The sequence below is a fragment of the Branchiostoma floridae genome, chromosome 11 (assembly GCF_000003815.2).
Source record: "Branchiostoma floridae strain S238N-H82 chromosome 11, Bfl_VNyyK, whole genome shotgun sequence".
Taxonomy (NCBI): Eukaryota; Metazoa; Chordata; class Leptocardii; order Amphioxiformes; family Branchiostomatidae; genus Branchiostoma; species Branchiostoma floridae.
Window position 1 is genome coordinate 9618472 of NC_049989.1, and position 10812 is coordinate 9629283.

The 10812-nt window shown below is 39.0% G+C and overlaps 1 protein-coding gene across 1 annotated transcript in view; it reads right to left on the bottom strand.

The window, feature by feature from the left end:
* LOC118425980 overlaps positions 1–2109 on the bottom strand; it is a 22730-nt gene extending 20621 nt beyond the window's left edge. Inside the window, exon 1 of the mRNA XM_035835172.1 lies at positions 1373–2109. Coding sequence (XP_035691065.1) covers positions 1373–1848 — 476 coding nt within the window. The 5' untranslated portion in view covers positions 1849–2109. The remainder of the gene's footprint in view (positions 1–1372) is intronic.
* Between the last annotated feature and the right edge of the window lie 8703 nt (positions 2110–10812).

The following is a 10812-nucleotide window of genomic DNA, read 5'->3' on the forward strand; positions in this document are numbered from 1 at the left end:
GCTAAACTCTTTCCCATTTGCCACAGTAAGATCTGCTTGGAGATTATTGGCAAAGTCTGCGACGGCATGTGTGTACGTATCATCCATGTCACTACCACTGTCCTTCAAACCCCCTTGCTGCTAGACGGCAATCGCGAAGCGACCGTATCAAACTTGCATTTGTATGACTATTTAGTTCATTTTTGGAACATGATATAAGATGTTAAAGTATAAAGTTTGAAAAAGACACGCAAAACGTTAAAAAATCGTTCTCTATCAGTCTATGAAATTAATTAGTTGAGCGATGTGTGAAATATATGGTCTCCTAACGCTCGTAGCACTGTCGCGGCCTCTAAAGGTGGTATCTCACTGCACTTGGGGCACCGCTGTGGCACTGCGGGGTTCGATTACTGTGTCACCGTTGTGTTATTTTCGCCGATATTTTATATTTTAGATATTGCGCAATACGTATGACTTATGACATAAGACAACAAAATACACCGAACGTAAGAAAATTCGTCCTTTGTCTCTGAAATTCGTTAAGTATATTTCGAACCCCGCAGTGCCGCAAGAGTGCCTAAGTGCTGTGAGATACCACCTTAAGAAAGGGCCTGTAACACAGATAGAATCAGGCCTTTGATACAATCCGGAGACCGTAGAAGTAGGGTAGTAGCTAATGCAGACCGCGTGAGCTTCACGAGTTGGCACCAGCCATGCCGGCGCAGCTAAGCGCGCGGAACCGAACCTGACGTGGTCACGGCTCTACTGTCTGCACAAGATCGATGTTGGCTTCCATTCCTCACACATACAAGGGATAACATCTCATACCGCCGCTAGTCGGGCTGGATTTCAGGGTCAGGATTGCAGTTGACATTCAGCCAATGAATAACTGGTAGAAGTTCATCTTATTGGTAATTATGTCCCATTGTAATTTCCCAAGGGTATACCTCTGTACATCATGGTCCGGTTTCATGAATTATATTCTGTATTTTGTATGGAAAAGCCTTCTTTTTATTAATTGCCAAAAAAGTACACACACACATGTATACGCGCACACACGCACGCACACACACAATACACCCACACGCATGCACAGCATAGAAACAACAGATCAAAACGAACACTCAACTGCGAAATAGATAAATCGATTGCAGATAACACTCTGAGACGGATTGTCTAGATACAGAAACAACAACAGAACAAATCTCATTGCTCGTATCTTTTCCCAGTGCTAATTACGAAATGTGGTTTTAAATTTGCAAATAAGTCACAGCGTAGCTTAAGTGGAATCATTGACAGGCAAATTTTTTGGGTTTCCAATTGAGAAAAGCCGTTGGATTAGGGACAATTGTTTAATGTGTTTGTGACTTGTAGTAATGACAGAGAGACCTACCTTGTGAAGGGGTATGTGATATTGAGCCACCTGTCCACACTGATCCCCACCAGCATGAGAAGTGTCGCCAGGTTACACAGGGTAGAGAAGAACGTCTGGACATGACAGAGCTGACTGGGCAGTGGTGTACTGGCTGTGCTCGCTAACACCACCGCCAACCCCAGCGGCACGGCGGCGGTGCAGGCCAGCAGGTCCGCCGCCGACAAGTTGACCACCATGGCGTTGGTAGCCGTTCGCAGAGCACGGTTGCGAACGAACGAAATGAGAACCAGCGTGTTTCCAGCCGTACCAAGCAGCACGGCCACGATGAGCAGAACGGCAGCGATGACGACGGTTGCGGGATGCAGCGGCGGGAGGAACAGCACTTCCTCCCCGAAGGACGTGTTCGCATAGTCCGCTGGGTTAAATGTCCCGTTCAAACTCATGTTTTGCCCTACAGTTAAGCTCTCAGAGCTTGTCTGGGCAGCAGAGCTCATTTTGGCAAGATTTCAGCTACTGTTATCGTCAGCAGAGCGCCATACGTATAGATCTACAAAGGAGACCGTCTCAGTCCTGGCTGTTGATACGAGCGAAGCAAATGGTAGAATAACGACTTCACCGTAGCGGATTACCAGCTGCTGTTACGTGACTACTCACGTATGCGTGATCGCGTTGGACGGCGGTTCCCTGGGCGGCACACTGAAGCACATCAGCTGATTCACCGCTGACAAGCCTGTCAATTTGTGGCCTTGCTTTCAATTTAACTACAGGGGCGGTACCAACAGGGGCGTTGCGCAACGACATGTGTTTTACGTATACATGTCACATTTAATTAAAAAAAACATCTTAGAATTGAGAAACAAAATGAAACAATTTCTGTTATAGAGTTACCTAAAGATATTACATTCAGCAAACTTGAAATACACAACACAAACTGTACCAATTGTCTACACATGTCACATTTGAAAACAAATCTTAGAATTGAGAAAAAAAATGAAACAGTTTCCATCAATAAAAAAAAACTTACCTAAGGATATTACATTCAGCAAACTTGAAATGCACAACACAAATTATACCAATTGTCTGTTAAACTAATCACCGTAGCTATTTGTCAAACGTTTCGGTAGTTAGCAAATACATACAGTTATCCATTGTCCTTTACATCTTCCCTGTATCCTGATTTAAAGATCGGCAAGGTCCCTTGGACATTTTCCAATGATATCGTTTTACTGTAATAATCATAACCATAAAAGAACAGGGACCTATAACAATCCGATAAAATGCTGGCATTGTAGGCATACGATGTAAACCCAACCCTTACTGAAAGATAGTAAGCTGTACATGGTTTAGTATACTCAATCAAAGGTTATGCGATAACAACCAACTAAGTAGATTATAACCCAAAGAGCATGCACTCATCGTCGGATAGTACTAAAGCGAACGGACTTTGAAACCCGAGCAATTTCATATTCTGTGTATGAAGAATCATCTCAAAGTGATCCCTCAAGGTTATTATCAACTGCAGACATATTCAAAACAAATCAAGCCAAGGGTTTTTATGAGCGAATTTGACCTCGGGTAGATTTGTATGGACGTAAAACAATAATTTGTCTTGACAAATTATTGAAAGCTATATGTCGTTTTTGTTTATGTACAGCTAAAATATTTTTTCTCTCTCCCTCTTTGGCACCCTTTTATTTCATGTTTAAAAACTGCAAAATCTATATAGAATAGTATATTTGGTTTTTTTAGAAATATTGAAATCAAATATGGAATATAGTATCAACTGAAAGTTGACATTATTCCAATTTCAATTTATCTAGGGTATATAGAGATTGTGATATCATATTGATGTTTTGCTGACAGTTTCTTTAAAGAGAAATTGTCAATTTATCACAATTGTACATCAGAACAAATAATATCGATATTCAGACATGTGTCCTAGAAAGATCCTCATCCCAACACAAACAAAACACACACTCACAACCATGGCAATTACCACGTCATTCATGGCAGAATTCAAAGTGGCCTTTCCATTTCAACAACGGCTAACACTACTCACGTCTGCACGTCAGCAACGTCAGTGATACAGCGCCCGTGACATTTCTAAGAAGAAATCTGAGACATTATTTAAGACGTCAATGGAGTAACTTAACCCCTAACTACTCTGCAAACGTTACAGTCTAAACCTTTTCCACCCACAGAGCACGGCTGTAATCCAGCACAGACTGTTGTCGGATTGCACTTGAGTGAAAGGCAGGCGTAGATCGTACTTGAGCATTACACGTGACCTTTACTCTCAAATCAGGGGTTGAGTACGTCTGATACAACACCAAACAACAATAAGGAAATGCAATACATCAGTACTATTAGCGTGGCTACACTATTCAAAGGGCAACATCAAGACATCTAAGAAGAGGATTGTCAAGACAATCCAGATTGATTTGTGGCTTCATTCATGCTTTGTTTGCTTTTAACGGTTGAAAGGTCTGCATTGCAGGTAAGAGTTAGGTGCCAGGTGGAGAAGAGAGGACATGAAATTTAAAGAAATAGAGTACGAAAATTAGAAAGAAAAAAATTATAATTTGAATTGATATTGTTTGACGCACGTTTCGAAAGATACGTAACGCATAGTCAAAATTTTGTTGTTTTAGCATACGAGGCGTAGATAAATAATTTTAATAAAATGATGATAGTTTAGATAAAAACGATGATATTAGGCTTTATGCTGCAGGCCTTTCATGCAAAGAGGGGCATATTTGTCTTTATCGCACGATACCCTCGCACACGTACACATTACTTAATGCTTATTGGTTTAAAGCACGTGTCCTACACCGCTGTAAGTGATCTAACTTGTATTGCTTTTAACCTACATGTTGAAGAGGCTAATTTGATTTCGCGTAGCTTAATTGAAATCTGCCCGCTCCCCCCGTACTTTTAGAGAGATATCTCCCCGTTACTTGCTTCAATATGGTACAATGTCAAGGTTATACAACTACAGAATACGTTTCAGGAAATCTTAGCAAATGAAATCTTTCAGGCTGTTTTGAAACACATTTTACGTCTTACGTACTTGAGTAAGATTGATTGTTTTCCTCTATGCCTAAAAGATCATGCACTTACGTAATTCAATGCTATTTAATATTAAGGTTATGTAATATTCCTGGAAATGTTTTTCATTTTCACTTTGATTTCCATGTAAGATTTTTGCCTGATGATTCTTCATTGCCATTGCGTTGTCCCCAAGCTCGTACACCTACATAATGGAACGTTGCAGACTACTTAAGTTATACGGCCATGAAATCATATAGCCCAAGGAACGTCAACTATATCCAGAAAATCCTACATAAATCTTCTAGACCTTTATGATACAGATTTCCATGTTTGAAGAAGATTGATGTATTCTTCGTATTATTTCCCCAAGAACATATGCATTTACGTCAATGGGAAAGTTTATGAGGGCCAGACATCCAGATAAACAATATTAGTAAATCCCTGTTTTATCCAGTTGTAGAGATTGAATTGTATTTGAATTTTAATGGGAATGGTATGACTGTTACATCAGACATATGAAACATGTTCGTACACGAGTCTGTGGTCTAACCATATGACACTGGACATGTATCTCCATATGATACGTCTCTCCTCTCTTTAACTAGCTCGTGATTAGCATATCATTTGTGTCAGATGATTTTCGTCTCAAACACTTTCTTTCTATATGTTAAGACCAGAATAAGACATTCAATGGACTAAGGAACCTCCTTTGGCACAAGTGAGCGTGTATCCCACACACACATAGACAAAAAGTAATATCGAAATTTTAGGCTATCACATTGTCCGTTTCAAGCTCCACAATTTTGCTGTTACATGCTGGCATAAGCTTGCTTGCATGATGTAGGTGGTAAATATTATCAGATTTAATAGCAGCAAACTTTTCAGAACTAAGGACAAAGAACGGCTGTTGTTATACGTAAAATTGTTAATTTGTGAATACTACATCGCCGATTGACAAAGGCTGGTGGCCCTTTCAACTACTCTTTGTAAAAAGCGCTAGGCATGTGCTCGTACACGTGTTTTATAAAGTGCGCTCAAAATGAAATGGATACCCTTTGAAGGAGCACTACGCCTAATGGGGTTTGAAGAGATTCATCTAGGCACGGGAATTTGTGTTGTTTTCAGATACCCGAGCAATCCTAGCAAAAATCTACCTTTTTAAGCCTTTCGAGGGGTCGACCACAGGCAAAGTACATCGAAATTTGAATCAGTTCAGTCAGTGACAAAAATGTTGTAGACGTATTTTTCAACACGCTCTCTTCATTCTGTATTCTATGATAGGAAACATGATATAAACAGATACACCTAACCAAGGTTCCTATCTTGTCGACACAGCGCAAAACAGTATATCTGCTTGATTGAAATATGATATTGAAAAATGCATTTCAGTTTTATGGGTTTAATCTGTATTTGGAAGAGAGACCCTACTTATTGACATTTTCAGGACTGTAGCAGGATACACAACATCTTTGGAGAAAGGACGGTACAAATCACAAGAGTTTCTTAGCAAAAGTCTTTTTTGTTTTAAAAATCAATATTGCATCGGCATTATACGTATAAAGTCTGCCCAGATGTCATATTAGGTCTACATATTGACATTGCAAAAAGATATAATACAAAAACCAGATTTCATATTCAATGATTACAGTACTTGAAAGATCTGGTTTTACGTTTTGTTATTGTCATGTGTGAGCTGACTATTCTCTCTTAGCAGCCAGGGGCCGACATGTGACGAGCTTATAATTGGCTGGACTGAGACGCAAGGGTCTGGAGCGGCTGCCATTCAGCGCTAAATCAGAGGATCTCAATACAACAATTGCCCTCAGGTGGCTATGGGGTTGTTTGTGAACCACTCACTCACAGCGGCTAGGTCCCACACTCTTGTCGATGATAAAGGTGGTTTCTTTAGTGTGCTTAAAGTAATCTTTCCTCAATCACGGGGCTTCCACGTAACGTCCGATCCGTGGGACGTCTTTAACTGGATGTAGGTACTCATTTTCATCTGGTTTCAGTGAGGAAAATCGATTTAAGAGCGTTTCCCAAGGACTAAGTTCAATGTAGGTGGCATGTTAGATTCGAACCTTCAATTCCCTGGCCTAAGACCCTAACCGTAATACCTAAACGACACCACAACAGATATTTAAAGCACTAAGTTTATTAGAATCTTTAAATGAAAAAAAATACTGTTTGTGTTTTTCCTTGGTGAAAAACAAAACTACATAAGACCTTTTAACAGCTTTACAGAGATTTTAGATTTGTATTTAGTGAGCTCAATAAAAATACACGAAAAAGCTCGCTAAGTTATCTTTACTCTACCAACTACTTTGTTGGCAGCTTTCTCAAGTACAGTTGACTTCTAACTTTTTGAAACAAAAACTCCGTGAATCTACAGGACTTTACACTTTAATAACTATTCCCTTGGCAGCTTTCTTACGTATTTTATCATCCCATTTTCCTGGTATTCCTGCATTAGATGAATGACATACACCTTAAATGCTCCACATGTGGCACACGTTGTCATTTCAAACTGCATCGTTGTGGATTAGCATAAATCTCATGTTTAAACCTCATGTTTGAAATTCTAAGAAAATTGCACACCTTTGATTCACATAAAGTGGGCTTTGAGAATTGATCTAACACCAATGGATTTATTTGTACATAGACAACCACAACAAGCATAAAGGTGGTGTTATGCTATAGGAGTTGAAACGACTTTGACCTTTTCTTTTAACCGAAACAACGTCTCTGCGTCTTCCCTCGCTTAATGAATAGTCCCTTCCAATCTTCAGGTCCCTTCGTCTCACTTTATACGGCTGCGGTTTCCTGGAAACATGTCTTTCACGTAGGCTTTTAAGGTTAAGTAATGCACGTTGTCGCTTGCAACTCCGCGTGCAGGCTGTGGTGTAAATTCATCAAAAGCTCTCATCATGTACAGGGTAAACCAGGACGTCACATACAGGATAAGGCCATGCTCATTTGGTTATATGGATGACATCCAACGGCAATGGCCAATGCAAAAACTGATGCGAGCGTGCGAATAAAACGACAAAAAGGTGACTTAATTATTAAATATAAGTGTCAAGGAAGGTTGAACAAATGACTGAACACACAGAATATAGTATGACGAACAATAGATTCTTCATTTTTTGCTCTTTCACATTATTCTTTGATCTTGTGATGTTCTATGACATTAGTATAAGATTTCCGATATTCATTTTTGCAATCCACCACATATACTTGCTTATGTTGAAGCTGCTCTGTACGATTTAGTGTATGATTGAAAACGTTTTTTTTAAAATCTATTTTGGAAACGACTGGAAATTGATGCGCGCGGATATCATCTATATAATCAAATCAACATGGCCTAAGTTTTGTACTTGAGGTGTCGTTCTAGAAGTAACCGTTGCTGTTCGTCCTGAACATTGATAGCAATACGTTTTAAATTATCAATGTATTTTTTATTGAATGAAAGAGAGAATGGCTTTACAGGGACTGCCTTGGTGTCCGCGACTCATTGGTAAAACTCCAGGGTAAGGCAGATGGAAGAAGAAGGAGAACTATCAATGCTTAAATTTCATCTTACATATTAAAACATGACAACATACATCACAAAATCAATACATTCTTGCCACTAAGTGAAGATTGCTAGACGGTTAAACTGTCTTTGAATCAATATCTGTCAGATTAACATTTAAACCTGCAACGTGGTTACAATTACATACAGTTTCTCCAAATTCAAAAACCTCTGTTGTCTGTTACATCCAATGCATTCCTGATGCAATTTTAAATGAGACAACTGATATCTATATTTTCACACGCTAAAAGCAAATTGGTAAAAGTATATAGCCTTACACAAGATGCATGTGTCCTTTTTCCTGTCTTGTTTGTTTCTTGAGGCAAGAAAAGGAAAATCGATTTTTGGAAAAATCCCCCCCCCCCCAAAAAAAACAAGCTAATCTACATTTATAACCTCCAGCGTTTGCAATCAGCTTCAAAGTATCCCTTCGGAATAGATAAAAGCAACTGTCACGTGTTTTCCCTAGATGTAATCATCCGACACAGTTTTTCTCTGTCATACTGGACAGGACTTTGTGGAAATCCTGGTCTCACCCCTCAGAGGATGAACTGAACAAAACTGCAATAATCTGACCCCCTATATTCTATATATCCTGTAGCTGTATGGCACAAATATGATCCATAAGAATATAACCGTAGACGACAGACAATAATTGCATTGTCCAGGCAGATTTACCAGTGGAATAAATCAATGCCGAACAAGGTGTATAGCCGGCCAAAGGAGTGTTCATTAAACAGCGTACGTACTCATTTGGCCGGCTATACTCATTGGCCTGCGTTGATACTATCTTAGGCCACCGGTTAATCTGCCTGGAGATTAGGTGAGAGTAGTATGCAACAAAATGTGATTTAACACCAAATTTATGTGTTATTACACTATTAAAAGAGACAATCTTAGATTTTGTAGCTGAATGTTTGCTTGAGTTTGGCATCATACCAACATGTAGTTTCGCCTCAAAAATAGATGGGATTATTAATCACAGCAAATTATTCAGCACCAGGGACAGCTACTGCACAGTTACTCAGTATAACGTATGGGTATAGTCTCGTGGATTTAGTCATCAACACTACTGAGCTAATCGATCGTAAATACTGACTAATCGTAGAATTCTCTGTACGAAACCATCATTCCTAGCTTTTGTTTATCAACTTTATCCGTACATCCTGTATGACACCTATGACTCAATAGAACGCGTACATATGCATCGATTTGCACATTTGCCTATTAGTATTTTACGGTGTATCTTTAGAGTGACTGTAAATCCTACCTACTCTTTATCATTGCTTTTCCAATACACATCAGATTTATGCAAATTTTTGCATTGCTGAATTTTCTTCCAAGCTTTGGTAGTTTTCTTTTCAATACATAACAATGAAACCGATCACCCAAAAGTTTATTGGCACGCATATTTTATTAATGTGAAAATTTTTCCTAGAAAGCATTAATAATCTCTATGGATTTCCTTGAAAGCATCCATTTCAATGGATTATTCCCTTCCAAAGAGAGCGCATTAAGTCCACTATATTACGGTGTTTCGGAGGGATATGACGTCATTGACTGTAATCCCTTTGCCCTGAATTCTGAAATGAACACATGGCTCCTGTGAGGATAGTACTGAAGCAAATTTACTGCGGCAAGTAGAAAAGGAACCGACATCAGATAGAGTGTCGGTGTCTTTTTGTTGCCTGTTTAATAGCGGTGTGTACAGCGGTCGATGGCCCGGAAAGAGAGAGAAAAAAGTGATAAGATTTCTTTGATATATGTATATTGACACAAATTGCTGATTATGCATAGAAACGTGCTTTTTGAGGCTAATCTTGCCAAAAACCTCTAAATGTTACAAATTATAAAACTTCCAACATTCGGTTGATTTTTGCACTTCTAATACAAGTTCAATGTGATAGAAGTAACCCATTGACCACATGGAGTATTCCTTTTTACAATGAATTGGTGGAAAATTGAGATTTCAAACGGATCTCTTTTGCACTGGTGCGGACGTAACAGCGCACTACCGTTTCAATTTTTATCGTGTAACTTCTATATACGTACAATATGCTTCTGGATTTGTAAGGCTACTTCGCATATAAAAGATCAAAGGCGACAAGGAGGCAATGTGACGTAAGCCAACGGTTGTGAAATGACGACACATCAAAGGTAATGGACGAAATTGCTATCAAGGATCCTGTCATGGTAGATTCGATGCAAAAAGGAAATCACTTCTACTTGGCTTTTCGAAGAAAAAATGTACAACCACTAATCGGAAAAGATGAGTCCCAGAGATACGCAGAGCAATTCAGAGATATGACGTCAACATGACGTAGATTTGTGCTGATCAGTCGCGTAAAGTACGTATTGCTCGTCGTCGGAGTGTCTGTTCTTTATTTCATTGTCGGAAATTTGCTTTTCCATTCAAAGTACCTTCTTCGATCAAAAGAACGGAACCGAATGAACATAATGTCTTGATGAATTTTCCACGAAATTAACTTACGTCTCTCTACATACGTAGATGCATCCCCTTGAAAAGCCGTTACGCAAGATTGATTTCAGTGTTGCCATGACAAAAATGATTTACAGATACTTTTAAGCATGAGCCCAACAGAATATTTTGGCTAAAAAAGAATAAATTGGTATCGTACAAAACTATCAAAAGAAATCGATTTTGTTCATTAATGGAAAATGATAATCCGTAGCAGCTGAATTCATGCATGCAATACTAACAATATTTGTGACGTGGCAAAATTTGAATGGAAAAAATAGCGTCCCTGACTTTCACTATGAAATATATTAAAAAATACTTTGTGTGTGTGTGTGCAATTATCAAGAGTAGTGT